At 38.6% G+C, this 21,760-nt stretch overlaps 1 protein-coding gene and 1 non-coding gene across 2 annotated transcripts; one reads left to right on the top strand and one right to left on the bottom strand.

The window, feature by feature from the left end:
* The first annotated feature begins 219 nt into the window (after window positions 1–219).
* Window positions 220–20,044, top strand: EIF2S1 (eukaryotic translation initiation factor 2 subunit alpha). The gene is made up of 8 exons (XM_047079482.1): window positions 220–347; window positions 4,289–4,530; window positions 8,582–8,661; window positions 11,666–11,817; window positions 15,751–15,857; window positions 17,194–17,291; window positions 18,442–18,585; window positions 19,495–20,044. The coding sequence occupies exons 2-8, from the start codon at window positions 4,290–4,292 to the stop codon at window positions 19,618–19,620; spliced, it is 948 nt and encodes a 315-aa protein (XP_046935438.1). The 5' UTR covers window positions 220–347; window position 4,289; the 3' UTR covers window positions 19,621–20,044.
* On the bottom strand, window positions 11,875–12,010 carry LOC124512724 (U4 spliceosomal RNA). The gene has a single exon (XR_006962235.1). It is a non-coding gene; the product is annotated as a U4 spliceosomal RNA (small nuclear RNA).
* Window positions 20,045–21,760: the final 1,716 nt, after the last annotated feature.

Raw genomic sequence — 21,760 nt, 5'->3', positions numbered from 1 at the left:
TTTGAGAGACTTAATTCTTCAAGGACAAGGAATCAGAGTCCTACCAGTTCCCTGCGCCTTGAAGGTTACTTAACGAAAACGACAGATAATCGAGAAAACGTACTTTTCAGATCCTCCTATGATCTACTTTCTTCCTTTTCTTCGGAGGACCTAGACTCTATGATCAGTGAGGAAGAGGGACCGCTGTTCCACTGGCGCATGCGCAATGCGAGGTGGTTCCGCATGCGCGGTGGGATAGAGCGAAGCGCACGCTGAGGTTCGGCTGCCGCTGCGGCTGGACTGTCTAATCTCTGCGATTAAAGAGCACGGCACGGGATCCCGGCGCGGGATTCACATACATACCTCAGGTGATTAGTCCCCCAGATCGGTTTCTTCAAGAACTCACTTTGGTCGTGTCGGTTGACTGGTGGTCGAGAGAGAGTAGGCCCTGGGCTAACACCCCTCCCTTTCCCGTTCCTGCGCGGGAAGTGTCCGACACCACCCGCCAGCGCCGGCTTGGTCGGCAGTGTTAACAGAGGTGTCATTATACGAGCGGAGGGATCTTGTGAAGGAAAGTGGGCCAAACGACTGTACACCTTCAATATACTGAAAGTGAGAGTACCTTGAGACGAGGGGGTGGCCTTGGGAAAACGCTGTGACACCCCCACCCCAGGACACTAAGAATTCCGCTCCCACCCCTTTTTTTTCCTTCCGCCCCAAGCAAATGCTACCTCTCAGTGGAAACCAGACCAGACACGTGAAGGGACCATTGGGGTGGTCCGTAACGTTGACAAGAGCTGGGTTAGAAAGATCCAAGAATAGTTTATTTGTCCGATAATTGATTTTTTTTTAATTGATGCTCATATTACTGTATCGCTTGACTTGTGCATTTTTACAGAATGAGTCACCCTTTGCATCGAAGCTAAAACATACTGTTGAAGAGTTCACTAATCTTAGTATCGGTTTGCCGTATTTCAGCACCAATGAGAAGAGAATTACACGCTGTGGCCTCACAGTTAAACATAACTAAAAAGATAAGGGAATTTTAGGGTTAAATGCGTATTCAGCCTCAGGTCCCCTTTATTATCCCCCAAACTTAGGCTACTTTGTTTCTTGGAGAAAAGTTGTAGCAGAGAAGTCCTGGTTTTTCTCCCGATTGAAGTTGTTCAAGGAAAAAAACTTGTGATTATGTGTCTTTCAACAGTGTGTGAATTATATAGAGCTTTACTACTGAGTTGATCTAATGCCAAGTGACAGTTACTGATTCTAAGATCTCAAAAAGACACACAGTAATATTTGTAGGAATCAGGGCTTCCTATTTCAACTACAGTGAAATAGTTTAAAAGCTTATTTGTGTAGCACTTCTAGAAACTACCATTCAGAGAGCGTTACTGGTGACAGTGAGAGACAAATTAAAATTATCGTGAATTGTCTCTGTCACATAACACACTTAACTTTGGAAAGGAATGTGGACGTCCTGGATCTATTATGGTTACTTGACCATGCACTGGTTTAAGGAGTCCTACCTACCATTTGACCAGGCACAAGGTATTTGAAATTGGCTTGGAGTTCAGTTAATACATTTTGAAAGGTGGATATTCAGCATTGAAGAACACATACCATATTGCAGTATTCTGACGTACTGAGATTCTGTGGGTTAAAGGTATTCTGGATTTACTATGCGAAGTCTTGGTTTTAGTTCCTGTTCCAGTACCTTTTAAGTATTTATCCTTGAGGAAGTCATTTAATATTTCTGTTCCTTGGTTCCCTGGAACCCTGCTTCACTGTACTCCTTTCCTAGTACCCCATATTGCAATTGATATGCTTACCAGTTTGTTTCCCACTCTATGATTAACTTCCTTAGGTAAGAATCTTTAAGTGTTAGTAGTACTTAGTACGTAGTAGATACTGCAAAAATAATTGTTTAACGAATTAAGTTACAAAATACAAAAAAATTACTCCTTTGCCTTTTATCATCATTATTTGTATAGCACAGTACACTTTGCAGATTTACATATATTTTAATCTAATTTGATACACTCCACAAACCTGCAAGGTCCATGACACAGACTAGAAACTACAGTTTAATGTGAATGCATTTCCCAAGCAACAACAGGTAGTAGGTAGGAGAGCAAGGGCTGAAACCCATGTCTAGAGCTATTTTGTACTTACTGGCTATTCTTTGTGTTGAATAACATACCATCAGCTATGTTCTTTTTTTTTTTACTTTGTATATTGTAAAGAGAGCAACTAGAGCTACTAGAGCAGTAGCATTCATCTCTCCCATTAGGATTCTTTTACAGTATTGCTGGTATTCTTTAATTATCAAATTAAGCCTTGATTCCCCAGAATTATCAGCTTTACTATTTGCATAAATTTGGTAAGTAAATGTGGTTAGCCTCTATTAAATCTCTTAAAACTGTTTCACACATTCTGTGACATCATTTACTTTGATACCCAGTTTGAGACTTTTCTAGCTCTCAAATTTTAGTGCTTTACATACAGATATTTGACAACAGCTGTCCAAAAAGAAAAAAAAAAGCCATTTAAGAATGAAACAACCAGCTCAGCTGTTTCTTGCTGGGTAATTCTGGCCATTGAATGTCTACTTCCCTTTATTTGCTAAATCCCTATTTTGTCAAGCTACAAGAGAACTACATTTTGGCCCTATTATTAATATGCCACTTTATTTTTGTTGTTAAACAGGATAGATTGGTACTAAAAGTTTGCATTAATCTATGATCTATGATTCAGCAATGAATATGTATATTGCATTTTTTTAAAGATGCTTCTGATATATCTATCAGTAATACTGAGAGAATATATAGCCTGATGAATCAGAGCACAGACTATGGATCCAGACTTCATAGGTTCAAATTCTGACTATCAGTTGTTAGCAGTATATGACAGAACAAGTTGCTTAGCCTGTTTGAATTTCTTCATTTATAATATAGAACTAGGGGAAGAGTGGTACTCAGGCAGTAGCCAATACCTATAGGTGGTAGATGTAAAAATCAGTGGGAAGCCACTGTGCAGATACATGTGGATGCAATTAGTTCTCAGACTGAACTGCAGCAGAACTCTGGTGTTCTGTGGGCTGGATGTGGTTGGTCTGTCTTTAAGATCAAGTAATGGCAGCCTTATTGCCCAATTAGGAAAAAAATAAGTAAATGAATTTTCACACATTTTTCGTAGGCCTTTAGATCCTATTACTGCCTGTTTTCTGAACTTTGACAATAGTAAATTGGTTAAGGTTAGTAGAAAAACATGAAAATCAACTGTGATTCATTTTAGAGCTTTCTTTTAAAAATACGTTCCTGTGCATGGTATAATTTCAGTCTTGTGGGTCATAAAAGGAGTGGTGCTGAAAGTAGGTTGGGTAGATCAAAGGGAATAGTTTTAAATATATTTAATGCTTGGTGGTTGGGACGCCTGGGTGGCTCAGTTGGTTGAGCATCCTTCTCTTGATTTCACTTGGGTCATGATCCCAGGGTCGTGGGATCAAGCCTTCTGTTGGGCTCCGCTGAGCATAGAGCCTGCTCAGGATTTTCTGTCTCTCGCTCTCCCTCTCTTCCCTATTCTCACGCGTGTGCTCCCCCCAAAATAAAAAATAAAAATAAATAAATATATTTAGTGCTTGGAGTTTAAGAGATGCTTGAACTTTATAGTAATGGAGTTCTATAAAGCTATTCTCAAGATTGGGTATACCTATTCAATAGAAGTAAAGTGTTTAGTTGTATTTAGTTATATTTATTTTTTTGTTAATAAGTTTTTGGTCTTTGTCGTAACATGATACTGTGAGTTTGGCTAGAATAAATGATAGGGTATATTGTTTGATATATGGTGAGGGCTGTGGTTTAAGTAGTGGGAAGATTCTTCCCTTTATGTGGGTGGTAGTATATAAAGTCTTAGCTGACTTGGAGAATGAGTAGCTCTGGTTTTGTTGATAGGTTTATAGTAGTAGTGATGCTTCCCATCATTTGTTATTTCTTAAAGTGGTGGTATTTAAAATAGTGTTTCAAGGTGTACCTTTAATCCTTAAGTCTCAGAGTACTTCATAGATGGTCATTAGTTTTTATGATTCCTCTAAAACTGGTGTCAGAGAATCACTCAAGCCCTACAAAAATGTGGAGCAACGTAAAAATTAAAGCTTCGTTCCTGAACATCCATCTGTTTTCTGGTACCATTTAAGAAGTTTGAAGAGTTGAGAAGACTAATCATTTCTTCCAGTGGCAAGATGTGGAAAATTGACATTTCTTTATTTTGACCTTAACTGAACACTCACTTGATTCTTTTGTTTAAAATGCAGAATGCCGGGTCTAAGTTGTAGATTTTATCAACACAAATTTCCTGAGGTGGAAGATGTAGTGATGGTGAACGTAAGGTCCATTGCTGAAATGGGGGCTTATGTCAGCTTGCTGGAATACAACAATATTGAAGGCATGATTCTTCTTAGTGAGTTGTCCAGAAGGCGTATCCGTTCTATAAACAAACTCATCAGAATTGGCAGGAATGAATGTGTGGTAGTCATTAGAGTGGACAAAGAAAAAGGTAAGTGGGAAAAATATCTAAAATACTTATTTTGGATTTAAAAATGTTTTAGTTTTTCTTTTTAATTGCTGGCTGCTGTAAAAAACAAAACAAAAACATCTCCTTTTATGCTTAAATTCTTTTTACATACAGAGTTGTTAGAGAAGGATGCCGATTAGCCATCTAAGTAAGACTTCTTAAGTTAGTAGTGGCTTACTTAGCACATCCCAGGACTAGTTTTTGTGGTGAAATGACTTTTATTCCCAGAGGTTACAGGATCTTGGTAGTTGACTCATTTTGGCTAAACTCAGAAGAGATAGGATAAGTAAACCAGAGTACTGGTTCATTTAGATTTGTAAGATGCTTTTTTCCTGATTTAAAGCTAAATTTGCAATGAGATTATTGGATGAACGTGGAAATGGGGCAAAGGTCAGTGGATTTTAGGAACATTTTATATAAGCTTTGAAAAAGCAATATGCTGCAAACACACACCCAAAACCCAGTATTCTGTATCTCTTCAGTTATCAGAATGTTTGTGACTCCCCCAAAATCATGTGGGAGATTTCAGATAGTGTTGAATGTGTATTCATTTTTTTACTTGTCCCCTTTTTTCTGGACTCCATGTAAATCTTCACCTTTGTGAACACATTTTTTTCTAGACACGGTGTACAATACCATTAAGTAAGTTTGGGGTTCAACTTCCTTAAAATAATTGGTTATAATTGTCTCACTATAATTTATTAGGTGTTAGTTTTACATAGTAGTTACCATCATTGCTTAAAAGACCAATCACCTTGATTGAACTTGTCTTTTTGAATACCTCAGCCATCTAGTTAATTGTGACACTTCTGCAAGTGATTGGTTTTATACATAACTGACATTTTTTTTCTCTGATTATAGTCGTAGGTGATAAACTTTAGAGACATTTTGTTATCCCTTAGATAGTGACTACCACTTAGCATATTGATTATTATATATGTTTTGGTAGGGCTTAACTTCTAGATCCCCCTATTATTAAACTACTAAAGACAAACTATACCTTAAACTTGTGTTAAGTCTTCATATCACTGCCCCACTGTGATGGTGTCTTGTCTAGTATTTTATTTTCTATCATAGAAAATATATACACAAGAAGGAATCAAATATATTTTCAGTTGCAATCAGAAAAAAGTGAAAAGGTATACTTAAGTACAGTAGATGTAAAAGTATTTTCATAGCAGCACTGTTTGCACAGTGTTAATTAAAAACAAGAAACAATCAAAATCATGGTTAAATAAATTGTAACATTCATGCAGAGCAACTTTGTACGGGCAACTTTGTACGGAATGAGATCTCAGTGTTCTGATATGGAAAGATCCTAGAGTAAGATACAAGCAGAGTACAGAAGATCCTATAGAGGGCATCCACTTCTGATATTGGAGGATTAGGTTCTGTTGGACAAATGTTCCAATGTAACAGTTAAACAGTGAAAAGCTGTGAACAAATATATATATTTAAAAAAAAAAAAGTGCCTAAAGATGTTGGGAGCAACCAAAGGCAGGCCAAAACTGAAGGTAGGTCAACCCTTGGAAGAGAGGAACTGCACTGGATAAGTTTTACAGTTGTTTGTCTGAGTGCATGCCATAGATAGCTTCCAGCAGGGCAGCTAAAATTCTAGTGGAAAGTCTATAGTGTTTCAATGGCTTGAGAATCAGATGAGAGTTCTGGACAACCACAACATTTGGAAGGTAGTGATGAGGATTAGAGAAAGGACCAACTCAAGGAGAGCCCCTTAGTTTAAATTATAAATTCTCAAATCTCTGCCTGAACCCTGAACCAGTAACGTATAGGATGGGGTACAGCCCCATGAGGGGCAACAGGGTAAAAATCTAAACAGATTTTGGTTGCTTTCCACCTGGGGAAACAGAGCTTTAATATTTGAATTCAGACAAGTTTTGCTTACTAAAACAAAAAATCAGTATCAAGAGGAACATAAAGGAACTCAGAGTCTCTGGCACATATTATTCACGATGTCCAAAATTGCTAAACATTTCAGAAAACAGGAGAGAAAAGGCAGTCAGTCAGTGGAGACCAACCCAGAGGTGACCTTAATATTGGAGTTAACAGACAAGGATTTTATTTTTTATTTTATTTTATTTTTTTTTTTCAACGTTTATTTATTTTTGGGACAGAGAGAGACAGAGCATGAACGGGGGAGGGGCAGAGAGAGAGGGAGACACAGAATCGGAAACAGGCTCCAGGCTCTGAGCCATCAGCCCAGAGCCCGACGCGGGGCTCAAACTCACGGACCGCGAGATCGTGACCTGGCTGAAGTCGGACGCTTAACCGACTGCGCCACCCATGCGCCCCAACAGACAAGGATTTTAAAGCAGATGTTGTTAACTGCTCAAGAATATTAGGAAAATAAGCTTGTAATGAATGAAAAAAAATGAAATCTCAGAGAAATTAGAAACTCTCACAAAGAACTAAATACAAATTCTAAAATTAAAAGTTTAATATCTAAACTCACTGGGCTAACAGCATAGATGGCAGAAGGCTCAAGTCAAACTTGCAAGGAGTTCATTTAAAAGAGCCAGTTTTGGGGCGCCTGGGTGGCTCAGTCGGTTAAGCATCCGACTTCGGCTCAGGTCATGATCTTGCAGTTTGTGAGTTCAAGCCTGGTGTCAGGCTCTGTGCTGACAGCTAGGAGCCTGGAGCCTGCTTCAGATTCTGTCTCCTCTCTCTGTTCCTCCCCCACTTGTGCTTTGTCTCTCACTATCAAAAAATAAATAGGGGCACCTGGGTGGCTCAGTCAGCTGAGCGTCTGGCTTTGGCTCAGGTCATGATCTCACGGTTGGTGAGTTCGAGCCCCGCGTCAGGCTCTGGGCTGACAGCTCAGGGCCTGGATCTTGCTTCGGATTCTGTGTCTCCCTCTCTCTCTGCTCCTCCCCTGCTCACACGCTGTCTCTCTCTCAAAAATAAATAAAGATTAAAATAATAATAATATGTGTCTATTTAAATAAATAAATAAATGTAAAAGAACCAATCTGAAGAACAGAGCAGGAAAAAAAAATGTGTCAAATATTAAAAGCTCTATTCCAAAAGAAGAGAGAGAAAGGGCAGAAAATATATTTGAGGAAATAGTTGTCAAAAGTTTCCTGTATTTACTGAAAAAACATCTACAACCTGGAGAAGCTTGGCAAACCTCAAGCAGGATAAATACTAATAAGACCACATCTAGGCATGTTAAACCATTGAAAAACAGAGATAGGGAAAATCTTGAAAGTAGCCAAAAGAAAACGACTCATTTACAGGGGAATAGTAATATGAATTAGTATGGTAGTACTGAAAATAGTGGCTGTCTTAGCATTGAATGACTGACCATTTAAAGCACTGAAAGAAAAATTGTCAACCCAGAATTCTATATTTTAAGAAAATATTCAATAGTGAAGATCAAAAATGATGACATTTTTGGGTAAATAGAAACTTAAGGGGATGTATTACCTAATAAATCTCCATTATAAGAAACAATAAAGGAAGTTGTGCAGGCCGATGAGCTGTGAGGCCTGACGTAGGAAATATGTGGGTAAATGTAAAAGACTATTTTTCTCTTAAATTCTTCAAAATACATTTAAGTGCTTGTCTCGTTATATACCCATGGGATTTTAATTTATGGATGTGATTGACAACATGAAGAGGCCAGTGCTGTGGCCACATCATGCCATGTAGGGCCACCATGAGGAAGCACCAGTTTTGGTCAGGAGACAGAAGGAGCATCAAGAATACAGAAAAAATAGATAATACAATTGACCTTGTGATGATGGATGCCAAAAAGACAAGTATAGAGAATCTTTTGACTAACTTTCATTTGGGTAATTGAAAGTATTAGTTCCCTCTACTAAAGTGATGCAGAATATGCAGTTACATGATACAAGTGCCTTCTGAAAACAGAAATCTCTCATCTTCTATTTCTTATGCAGCATTTTATTGATAATAATTTTAGTGGGAAATAAGTGTAGATATGCCAACCAAACAACATGGTTGCAAAAATTTATCACAGTGCTAAGCTTTTTTTCAAACTTTTCTCATACAGGATATATTGATTTGTCAAAAAGAAGAGTTTCTCCAGAGGAAGCAATCAAATGTGAAGATAAATTCACCAAATCCAAAACTGTAAGTTTGATATTTGAGTGAAATTAGTTCACTATTTAATATATTAATAATCAGCATGTAATATTATAGGCAGGAAAAAAAAAACCCTGAATTTTCTGTAACTGTATTTCCATTTACAACTATGAGTTGAGAAGAATAATTTGAAGTCTTAATTTCAAAAGAGTTATGACTGCAGTGTTTTATCTGGTGGTGGTACTACCTTAAGGCATTGCTTATGGTTTGCTATTCTATAATGAGTATATTGGATGTTAGTGTTTTTAAGTTATTTTAGGTTAAATTAACTGTGGGTGATTTCAGTCAGCTTGACTTACGGTAACATGTAGTTCCTGGCTTTAAACCCTGTTTGGTGATATTCGAGACAACCAGCTATTGTATGTTAAGAATAAGCAAGGGTTGGAGCATCTAGGTCACTCGGCCAGTTGAGCATCTGATTCTTGATTTCAGCTTAGGTCATGATCCCAGGGTCGTGGGATCAAGCCCCAAGTTGGGCTCCATGCTGAAAGTGGAGCCTGCTTAAGATTCTCTCTCCCTCTGGCCTTCCCCCACCCCCCACTTGCACTCCCTCCCTCTCTAAAATAAAATGAAAGGGGCGCCTGGGTGGCTCAGTCAGTTAAGCATCCAACTTCAGCTCAGGCATGATTTCATGGTTCGTGAGTTCAAGCCCCGTATTGGGCTCTGACAGCTCAGATGGAGCCTTGAGGCTGCTTCAGTTTCTGTGTCTCCCTCTCTCTCTGCCCCTCACCTGCTTGTTCTGTCTCTCTCCCTCCCCGCCCTCCCCCCCTCTCTCCCCCTCTTCCCCTCTCCCCCCCCTCTCTCCCCCTCTCCCTCTCTCCCTCTCTCCCCCTCTCCCCCTCTCCCTCTCTCCCCCTCTCCCTCTCTCCCCCTCTCCCTCTCTCCCCCTATCCCCCTCTCCCTCTCTCCCCCTATCCCCCTCTCCCTCTCTCCCCCTCTCCCCCTTTCTCCCTCTCTCCCTTTCTCCCTCTCTCCCTGTCTCCTCCCTCTCCCTCTCTCTCTCTCTCTCTCTCTCTCTCTCTCTCTCTCTCTCTCAAAAGAAGTAAGCATTAAAAATAAAATAAAAAAAGAATAAGCAAGGGTTTGTGAATCCAGGAAAGCAAGGCAGGCAGGGGCCTGTTACTAGTTCCCCTCCCCCGCTTTGCTAGGGTTCTTTTCTGTTTCATTTTCTAATTTCTGCTGAAATTCCCTACTTCTGTGCAGTAAGCCTTAATTAAGCAAGAACAGTCATTTTTTTCATTCTTTATCTTCTGTCTATATTTTTCTCTTCTCTGGTCCCATATAGATTATCCTTTATTCTCTAGGTCTTAGGTTCTTAATGCTGTTTCCATTGTTTCTGTTTTCTTTTTCTTTTGTTCTCTCTCTCTTGTGTGTTTCTGTCCTCAAGGTAAAATGCCAAGAAAACAATGCTTTAAATGAAGAGATTTTTGAAATCTTGATTAACCCCAATAAATAAGAGAATACAAATCTAAACAACCAAAAGACCATTATCCAAACCTTTCCTTTTGTTTTACTGATCTGTTTACTATTACTGCAGTATGGTTTACACATTAGAAAACACAATCGGTAAAATCCCTTCTTAATAATCTGATGACCTGGGGCACCTAGGTGGCTCAGTTGGTTAAGTGTCTGACTTTGGCTCAGGTCATGGTCTCCCAGTTCTGGAGTTGAAGCCCTGCGTCAGGCTCTGTACTAACAGCTTGGAGCCTGGAGCCTGCTTCGGATTCTGTGTCTCCCGCTCTTTCAGCTCTTCCCTTGTTTGTGTGCTCAAGCGCATGGTGTGTGTGTGTGTCTCTCTCTCTCTCCTCTCTCTCTCTCTCTCTCTCCCCCTCTCTCTCAAAAATAAATAAACTTTTAAAAAACAAGTAAGTAAATTAAAAAATAATAATAATCTGAGGCCCTTGCCATTCAAAATGTAGTCTCTAGGGGCACCTGGGTGGCTCAGTTGGTTGAGTGTCTGACTTCCGCTCAGGTCATGATCTCATGGGCTCTGTGCTGACAGCTCAGAGCCTCGAGCCTGCTTCGGATTCTGTGTCTCCCTCTCTCTCTGCCCCTCCCCTGCTCATGCTCTGTCTCTCTTAGTCTCTCAATAATAAATAAACATTAAAGACATTTTTTTAAATAAAAACAAAACAAAAAAACCAAAATGTAGTTTCTGGACCAGCAGCATTGACATCACCTGACCACTTGATGCAGTATTTCAAGTCCCACTAAGTTTGATAAGCTCCACTCTAGGAAACTTTCACTTTGTTTTGTCCCCTTAGAATATTGTAAAATGAGTATGTTAGTAGATCTTATCAGGATGATAAGGTGATAGAATGAAATAGGCAATGTTAGTACCTCTCCTCACTCAATTTTCGTATGTAATATGAAAACCTCTTTTCTTGTCTTTAAGCCCTTTTATTTTTAGGAAATTAAAAAAAGGGTTTGGCAGCAGTGAGTGGGAGGTAGGTAGGATTGAAGGATAACTGTTAAAATGATAACAGAGCAGAAAAATATTAAAATCTCAATTCTGGTTCCATGCTGTCATATGGAGTAGTAATAATAGCTTGCACTTGCATAAGAGGATTTGTATAATTTATAAATTTTGTACATTTGTACAATATTTTCCATTTATAGTGTGCTGCATTTGGATATATTTGACCTGTGTGAGAGCTCACTGCTGTAACAAGGAGAGATGTTAGTAGTTCCTTCTTCCAGAAGAGGAAACAAATTCAGAGAGGTTAATTAGTCCCAGAGTCAACTCATAGTCTGGGTCTTAGGACACTAAATTACATCCTGTTTCTACTTGTTATACCTACTTGAGTTAACTACTATTGGAAAGCCAATATTTCTCTATGAAAAAAGAACTTGTATGTTAATCTTTTGTTAAGAAATTATTGTAGTCTAATTAACCAAGGTTTTATATGCTGTCTACTGAAATATAAAAATACCTATTTTTTAATAGCTCTCTTGAATCTTTGAATTGTTGAACTCTTCATTTTGTTTCTAGGTTTACAGTATTCTTCGTCATGTTGCTGAGGTGTTAGAGTACACCAAGGATGAGCAGCTGGAGAGCCTGTTCCAGAGGACTGCCTGGGTCTTTGATGACAAATACAAGAGACCCGGATACGGTGCCTATGATGCATTTAAGCATGCAGTCTCGTAAGAACATCTTCTTGGCTCTGTTTCTACCTTGATACCACAGCTGTGCTAGGTCTAGCACATGGGTTGAGAGCCTGACATGTAATAAAAGCACAACATCCACGTATTCTGTCCTTGCCAAATTTAGGTTAATTAGCAATAATCGCGCCTCGGATAAACCTCATTGGCTACGATACTGCCACTGCGCAAAGCTTTAGGTTAAAACATTTCTGTATAAAAGGCCCATAATATGGGCCAATCCTATATAACCAAGCATCTGTAATTTTGTACACCATAGTTTTTGTAAACCATATGGTTTCACATTATCCGCTTACACGTTTTCCCCTCCTAGTTTTGTTATTCTGGTTAACTTCAGGTCCAGTGTAAATGTCTCATCTATAACAGTAACCTTATTTTCTTTACCTTAGTTCCTTTGGCCTTCAGCCCATGCCACTTAAGCTAGTCTTCATATGGCCTCACCCTGGGTCTTATTATCACCAGAATTTGCTGTGTTTCCAAAACCTGTAATTCATACATTCTGTTCTTTTAGCATAGCTTCCTGTCCTTCCAGCTCCCCCATAGTTAGCTCTACTCTGTGTCTTCCTAATTCTTTTGCCAGTCTATGATTCCAGACCTTTTTTTTCCTCCCTGTCTTTTCACCCTTTCCTGCCTTCTCTTTCTTATTCAGCATAGACATACCATGGTCCATCATTCCAACAACTTTCTTGCCAATGTCATGAGCTTTTGCCCTGTTTTTCCTTCTGTTACATCCAGCCTTGGATCGATGTTCCTGCCTTCTCTACACTTGTAGACTACTGGGTGCTGCTAGGAAAAACCACAGTCTTGCAGGTTGGTGCCACTGCATACTCATGGTCTCCAACCTCAGCTGCGCCTTCACTGCTGCCTCGCATTCTCTCTGCTCTTTGTCAGTTCTTCTCCCATTCTTAGAGTGGCTATTTTAGAGCTTTTCCACACTCTCCATCAGATACCCAGTCCCCCCCCTCTTCCCTCCCTCTCAACTGGTATGTTTCACTACCTATTTTATAAAGACAATATAAGCCATTGCACAGGATCTCCTGTACTCCTTCCACTATCTCAGCAAACTTCTCCCTCCCATCCGTCATTACCTCCTGTGCTGGAATTCATATCCTTCCTGCTCTCAAACTAATCTTACCACCTGTGCACAGCTACTGCTCAGGGATCTCTTTTTATCCATTATTCTCTCTTTTGGGTTTTCAGCCTTTATCTTTGTTGGTTTTGCTCCATTAGTACAAAAATATGCTCTACCTTCTCCCATTTATACTAAAAGCAAACTTCTTTACTACCTTCCTCTACTTTCTCCTGTAGCAAGTATCGTATCCTTTCTAATAGCCAGACTCCTTCACTTTTGTGTACTTCCTGTCTCTCCTTCTGCACCTCCTACTCTTTCCCAAATGTTAATGCCCCACAAGCAGCCTCACCACTACACCAAGGTTAATTTCCCAGCCTTTGTGCTGCCAAAGGATATTGGTCCCCTCAGCTCTCAGAATGGCCAAGTAAGACCTGGGACTGTTAGAGTCGCCAGCAAGCCAACTCATCTGGGGCTCCAAATCCCTTACAGTCCCCCTGGTCCCCCCATGTGACTTTTTTCTTCATATTACGTTGTGGGAAAGGTAAGAAGAATAGTTAGAATAGCTAACATTTATATATGCCTCACAACAACCTGTGGTATAAGTGCTGTTATTATCCCAGTCTTACAGGTGAGAAAATTGAAGCAGAGATTAAATAATTTGTCCATGTGCACAGAGCTAGCAAGTGGTAGAGCCCCGATTCAGACCTAGATACTGGCTCCATATGGAGCTTATGCTATTAACCATTAAGCACTGTGGTATATTTCTTTCCTCCCTGATTTCAGTCCTGCATCCGTCAGCCAGTACATTTCATAATTTGATGTGCTGTCATCTTCCAGTCCTGGCTTAGCTCTCTCACTTCCACCTCCAGCACCCCCTCCATTACTGCTCGGCATTGGTATATGTTGTCTTTCCTTTTCCCTAACATTCTTTTGTTTCATCAGCCATGGAGTGACCACATTTAAAGATAATTCTATGCCACATGTGCTTCATATTTTTTTCTTTTAATTAAGAAATAAAATTTCTGAGATAGTTGGAAACCATATTTTACCCTTCCCAACCCATTCCCCTCGTAAGTGGTAACTACTATAATTAGTATGCATCATTATTATTTACATTTTTATAGTTTTATTACATATATATCTGTAAAGTACATATAGAATTTTTGTATTTAAAAATATTTCTTATTCATGTAAACTGAAAAACAAAATTTATTGTCATTGCAGATCTCTGTACCTTACAGTTTTACTTATAAGGCTGTTAAGAGCAAGATTCTAGAAATTGATAGATGTGTGCCTACTTCATATTAATTTTTATACAGTATTTCGAGAATATACTTTATTCCTCTATTAAGAGATATAAGGTCACACACACACCCTTATCCCATATTTTTGAACAGTGCTATTAAGAATATACATGTACGTTTCTCTGTTTGGGAGTTTCTGAGGTATACACATAGCAGTAGAGTTGTTGGCTCATAGGACTGATTACACACATCTTTAAATTGACTCAGTTTTGTCAAAATATTCTCCGAATTGGTTCTACAATTTATATTTCCTCTAGCAGATGTATGAGCGTTCGTATTTCTCTTTATCCTCACCAACATTTGGTATATATCTCAGATTGTTTTCCCTTTTGCCAAACTGATAGGTGTAATAGTATCTTGTTGTGGTTTGCATTTTATTGGTTGTTGGTGAAGTTAACAGTTTTCCTGTGCTTACTGCTGCTTCTGTGAAACATCTGTTCATCTTATTGCTCATTTTCTGATGGTTTGTCTTGTTACATTTTGTAGGCAGTATTAGCTGAATGAAAGTTCCCTCCACCCAAATTCTTTTGCTTTTCATTCCCAAACCCCTGCTGTTTAGGCCTGATGCTTGCTCATGCCATTTCTACTTTAATACTTTATAACTTTCTTACAACACTTCTGCCTTTGCTTTTTAAAGTCCTACCATCCTTTTAGTCATTCAGTTTTTTCATTTGTTCATGTTCTGCAACCATGCTGGTGACTAAGACCCTGGTCCCTGCCTTGTGGCACTCAGAAGGGTTGGGTGAAATGCCACGTTAGTCCATGCAGCCCTTCCTGAGCCCACTGACTGAAAGTAATCCCTTCCTCTACTGATTCCCAAGGATGCACTTTTATTTTTAAATTTGCTTGTATGTAGGGGCGCCTGGGTGGCGCAGTCGGTTGAGCGTCCGACTTCGGCCAGGTCACGATCTTGCGGTCCGCGAGTTCGAGCCCCGCGTTGGGCTCTGGGCTGATGGCTCGGAGCCTGGAGCCTGTTTCCGATTCTGTGTCTCCCTCTCTCTCTGCCCCTCCCCCGTTCATGCTCTGTCTCTCTCTGTCCCAAAAATAGATAAACGTTGAAAAAAAAAATTTAAAAAAAAAAAAAATTTGCTTGTATGTTTTTGTTCTTTTCAGGCTCCTTGAAACAGAGACTGCTAATTACATGGAAATGCTTAATTATTGTGAGATGCCAGATGTTTTAGAAGACATTTTAAATTCCTTGTTTTAGCCAGATCTCTAAAATTTTTCTTTACATAGTAATCAGTTAGGTGTTTTCTATTTGTCATAATTGTCCTAAGTGCTCTACTTGCACTCTCATTTAATACCACTGTCCAGTGACTGGGTGAATGAGTTTTCATCCTCATTTTACAAGTTTCGAAACTGAGGTCTGGAAGGGCCCCGAAACACAATTATTAAAGTGCAGAGCTAAGATTTGAACTCAGTCTTGACACTAAAGCCTGTGCTCTTAAACATTCTGTGGTACTGTGTTTGATGTCAGTTATTAGTAAAGTAACTTTGATCTTTTATGTTTGTGTGTGTGTTTTGTTTTGCTTTAATTAGAGACCCATCTATTTTGGATAGTTTAGATTTGAATGAAGATGAACGGGGAGTACTTATTAACAATATTAATAGGCGTTTGACACCACAAGCTGTCAAAATTCGAGCAGGTAAGTGATTTTTTAAATGTTTAAAATACGTTGCATAAATTAAAAAGTTGTTAAATGATGAGACTTACCAAAGAATATTTTGCTATATCAACATCTATAAATTTTTCTAAATGTCTGTTTCTTATAACAAAAGTTGAAGAAATTATTTTTGCTTCTACTGAATCATAAAATGTATATATTGACACAAGGGAAAACTGTCATATATGCATTCAACTAACATTAAGTTAGCCCCTTTTTTTAAATGGGGGGTGTAATTTTGTTTTAGAAAATAACTTTAAAATATTCTAATAGTACAGTAATATCCTTTTATGCCTGCAGATTAACCACTGTTAATATAGTTTGGAGTATATTCTTTCAGACATTTTTCCTACACATATACACTGTATAGGAATGTATGCTATTTACATTCATAGACTTTTTTGTTTTTTACAAAGATGGGATCATACTATGAAAAATTTTCCTCAACTAGCATGGTTGCCTTTCCATGCAAAACATGGGACTATTTCTCATTTTTTTTTAATGGCTTGGTGTGATATTTTTAATGTTTGTTGACAGAGAGAGAGAGACAGAGTGCGAGTAAGGCAGGGGCAGAGAGAGGGAGACACAGAATCTGAAGCAGGCTCCAGGCTCTGAGCTGTCAGCACAGAGCCCAACTCAGGCCTTAAACTCATGAACTATGAGATCATGACCTGAGCTGAAGTCGGGACGCTCAACCGATTGAGCCACCCAGGCGCCCCAGCTAGGTGTGATATTTTATAGAACAGTGAAACCAGTATAAACCAGTCTTCTCTTGATGGACATTTATCTTCTGCCAGTTTTTTCACTGTGAGAAAAAAATATTACAAATTAGCATGCTTGTAACATAGACACTTACCCAGTTATATGAGTGTTCTGTTAGGGAAACTCCGAGAAGTGCAATTGCTAGGTCAGAGGGTATGCAATTTCTAAACTGTTCTAAGCAACTTGCAGTTATTGTTTCATTCAGCCTTTATCACACTCCTCCTCCTCTCCACTTGACAAATAAGGAACTGAGGCATAGAGATGTTGGAATCATGATTTTAACCCAGGCATAGGCAGAAATCAAGGTGTTTGTTGAATTTCTCTCCTTTATAGTCATCATTCAGGGGCTTGATGTGGAGGAGAAGATTCATTTCACTGCATATTCAGATTTTATAATTATGAAGGTTAACATATAGGGTTATTTCTATACTGAAAGGATTATGAAAGCTTTCATAAGTGTTTGAGTGCTAGTGTATCTGCCACATCTCTGATTTTTAAGCCTTTCAGTACTTTTTTGCATTATTTGGTATACGTTTTTCAATTTCTGTACTTTTAGATATTGAAGTGGCTTGTTATGGTTATGAAGGCATTGATGCTGTAAAAGAAGCCCTGAGAGCAGGTTTGAATTGTTCTACAGAAACCATGCCCATCAAGGTGAGTAATGTTTTCTCTCTCCCTGCTAAAATACCAACCTAAACCAAATCAGATTCTTTTTATGATCATGTTTCATAACAGGTGTGGGGCAGAGTGGTTCTTGGTGCTGTTGTCTAAAGGATGCTACTGCTACTGTCACAGTGGATAAAGATTTCTATTGGTATTTAGTGCCAGAGGGCCGGCTGTGCTAAACCTCCTTTATAATATAAAGAGTTGCTATGGGGCATCTGGGTGGCTCAGTCAGTTAAGCGTCCAGCTTCAGCTCAGGTCATGATCTTGTGGCTCGTGAGTTTGAGCCCCGCATTGGGCTGTCTGCTGTTAGCACAGAGCCTGCTTCAGATCCTCTGTTCCCCCTCATTTTCTCTGCCCCTCCTCTGCTGGCTGTCTCTTCTCTTCTCTCAAAAATAAACAAAAAAGGGGCGCCTGGGTGGCTCAGTCGGTTGAGAGTCCGACTTCGGCTCAGGTCACGATCTCACGGTTCATGAGTTCGAGCCCCGCGTCGGGCTCTGGGCTGATGGCTCAGAGCCTGGAGCCTGCTTCCGATTCTGTGTCTCCCTCTCTCTCTGCCCCTCCCCCGTTCATGCTTTGTCTCTCTCTGTCCCAAAAATAAATAAACGTTAAAAAATTTAAAAAAAAAAAAATAATAAAATAAACAAACAAAAAAAAAAGAATTGCTGTGCCCATAATGCCCATAGGATCATGAAAAGGATAACATATTCTCATATTCACACATCTTTTAGGAGTTTTGGTCTGAATCTTCTAAGCAGTACAATTAACCAGATGGTTGTTATTCAGAATCTTAGATTTTCTTCTGTCAGTTTAGTTTAGAACCAAATAAGAATTTTTGTTGCTTTTAGAAACAAATTATCCATTGTTCTGATGATGGCTGTAGTTATTTTAGCCACCAAAGAGGGAGAAGTCTTAATTGTATATATTGTCTTTCAGTGGACTGTTTACATTGGATTATATCACTGTATCAACTAGTTTTTGCTGCATTAACAAACCAGCCCCAATTGCTGACTTACAGAATTAGAAACTAAGTTTTAGGGTGATTTGTTAAGGCAGCAGATTAGCAAAAAAGTTCTCAAACATGCTGATGGTTTTGTGTTGTATTGTTATGTTCATAATTGATTTTTTTCTTCTTTCTTAGATTAATCTAATAGCTCCTCCTAGATATGTGATGACAACAACAACCCTGGAGAGAACAGAAGGCCTCTCTGTCCTCAATCAAGCTATGGCTGTTATAAAAGAAAAGATTGAGGAAAAGAGGGGTGTCTTCAATGTCCAAATGGAGGTAAGGTCTATACTGTTTTTGCCTTGTTCTTAAAATATATAAGAAATTTAGGGGTCCCCAGCTGGCTCAGTCAGTAGAGTATGCAACTCTTGATCTTGGGGTCATGAGTTCAAATCTCATCTTGGGGTTAGAGATTACTTAGATACATACATATGTATGTATGTACATACATACGGAATTTAAATCTCTAAATGATTTGCATTCTAAAATACTTAATCACTGCCTTTTAAAACATGAGATACATCCAGGATTATAATTCTGCTAAGCATAAAATAATCATTGACTCAGAGGGCCCTTAAAGGGGCTTTTTAGAAGTAAATGAGAACTGTCACTCATTTAGAAGTAAATGAGAACTATGATGGTTATTCAGGAGTAAGGTCACTGATGGATGTTGGGTTTATCCTCCCAAAAGAGAAAAAAAATAGACAATAAAAATGAGTGGTTATTGTCAGAATTTAATGTGGAAGGCTTAAAATTTGATCTAAGGATTAGGAACAAGAGTAATGTTTTCTTCATCTCAACAAGAATGAAACCTAATTAGAAAAAAATGGTAAGTAATTTAAACCCAGAGGATGCATTTTTATAAAAGACATCTTATGGGTTTGAAAGATACAGCCACCGAGATGATTTTCATATTTTTCAGTTTTGGCTTATAAAAATGATAGAAGGGAATATTTTCTTTTAATACACATTTCTTTTCCCCATACTCTCACTCTTTTACATTTCTCCCATTATTTATCTAATGGAATTTGTTAATGATGCAGCAGCACTCAAGAGTGAACAGATGGCAGAGTTGGTGAAGGAAAAGTATTTTTTTAAGACTTAAAATACTAGGCAATAAGAGTATTAAAGTTGAATTCGTATACTGTTTAACCATCTCACTTTGAAATTGTGCCTCTGCTTCCACAGCCTAAAGTGGTCACAGATACAGATGAGACCGAACTTGCAAGGCAGCTTGAGAGGCTTGAGAGAGAGAATGCAGAAGTGGATGGAGATGATGATGCAGAAGAAATGGAAGCCAAAGCCGAAGATTAACTTTGTGGGAAACAGAGTCCAGTTTAAGGAACACAGAACAGCCCTTCCTGGCTGTAAACCCTAGACTGAAAGTTTTCCAGTATTGAAAACTTCAAAGCTGAATATTTTTTATTTCCAAGTATTTAAATGTTCCAACAGACCAAAATGTGAAATGCCCTCCTAAAAGTCAAAAAGTCAGCTGTTTTCACACAATAGCTCCAACATTCAGCATTTTTTAAGGGAGTGGGCCTAATTTCACTAGAGATAAATCTTTAAGAACATAAAATTGGGCTTGTGGTTTCCATTTCTGATGTCTCCAGATTGGCACCCCTTTGTAGTTCAGTGCCTCCATGAGATTTACAAGGGGGCACCCAAAGCAAATAGCCTCAACCTTTCTATATAAAATGTATCAAGCAAACATTAAATAAATTTCTGGGATATTTAACTATAGGCTTCTTCCTTCTTGTCACCAGTTAAAAGCATTATGATTACTAAGATCCTAATTCTATTATCTTCCTTTTAGTCTAGATGTAGAAGAAACATAAGGGCAGGTGACCAAAGGATCTATACAGCGGATCCTTTCAAAGAAGGGTTTGGAGAAAATAATTTCTCAATTTTAACCACAGTTACAGTTGACTCTTAGGGAGAAAAAGCCTTAAAACACAATATAAAAATTACATAGGATGTGTGCCTTTTGCCAGTTTGAGACTGAGAATACATGGTATGAGGGAGAATTTATCACACTGGTTCTTGTTGGTGTACTAAGCTGCTCGCCCTGAGTTTGTAATTTAGGGTGGTAAAGTTTTTTTTGTTTGTTTTTAAAGATGCTGCCTTAGTTATTTTGAGTATCATTGCTCAGCTTTTGATTTTTTTTTTCTCTCTCCCATTAAATCATTCACTAGGTGCCACCTAGAGCTTTAGTTCTTTATAACAAATAGGGATCTGATTGAACACAATTACAATGATTTTTCTATATTTCCATCATTTGTATGTTTAAGAGCTAATTGTTTTAAAGGTATATGAATCTAAAGGTAAAGAAATGTAAAGAAATTTCATAGATAACATAGTAACTTAGATACATATCTAAGTTACTATTTGAAGTTAAGTTACAGTAGCCAGGGTGTAGAAAGTCTTGAGTTTGAAGATTGGTCTGTTTCATAGATTTAATCTCTTTGGATACTTGAGGTACTAGATGTATTCATTTTATTAATTACTCCTAAGAATAGCTATTTAAAAACGTAAAAGATTAAACCTAACCCACCTTACTTGACTGAGGACTAGACTTAATTCAGTTATTAAAGGGACTAGGAAATAGAAGAGTGTGTTGGTGAAACAGTCAATGCCATTTTTGGAGGTTTGTCCCTTTATTTAATTCAGCAGCCTCTAGTAGCTTTTTAAATCCCAAAGTATAACTTCATATGGCTATTTCCACGAGATAGCCTTGATTGCCAGCTAGCATGCCATACTGGGAATATTTAGAGGAGGATCTAAATATTGGCACATGATTTTCACTTCACTTTGGTCTTTTTGAGGAGTCAAAAAACTAGTCTATAAGGCTTGTGACATCAAGAATGTCATCAAAATATAACCGATGCTCCCTAAATGTTTGCTGTAGGCAGGAGAATTGAATTTTCACCTTGTTTACTGACGTTTTTGTACTTCGAAGGCGTAACTGTTGAGAAGTACCGGTGACCTCTATGGTGAGTGATTTTATCCCATGCAAGCCTTTTGCTCAGCTCTACAACAATTTTGCAAATTTATGACCCGTCCCAGAGAAAAGGTTAATACCTCACTGATACCTTGAAGGAGAGAACTAAGCAAAAGCATACATATACCCTGCTGCCCTAACAAGATCACTTTCAAACGTGAGGACAAGCTACACACCCATCTCCAAATAACCTGAGGAACAGATTGACAAGGACAATTGACAACTTTATCCAAATCTTGCATCTCCCCACAGCGTCTTTTCATTAAAAACTGACAATTTCATCTACTCCCCATTCTGCCTTTGAGGTAAAAGCAGTTATCAGCTCACACAACTGAAAATTAGCAGTAGTTTGGGTCTCGTTTAATCATAATTGAAAGTCAAAACCAGCCGAGAAAAAGTGGGAACATTCAAAACATTTCATTTGCTGTATTTTATAGCAAAAGAAGACGGACC

The sequence above is a fragment of the Lynx rufus genome, unplaced genomic scaffold (genome assembly GCF_022079265.1).
Source record: "Lynx rufus isolate CCGP_SWC_20201006 ecotype Redwood Valley unplaced genomic scaffold, mLynRuf1.p SCAF_17, whole genome shotgun sequence".
In the NCBI taxonomy this organism is placed as follows: Eukaryota; Metazoa; Chordata; class Mammalia; order Carnivora; family Felidae; genus Lynx; species Lynx rufus.
The sequence above is the reverse complement of the archived record's forward strand: the minus strand, read 5'-3'. Positions and strand labels throughout refer to the sequence as shown.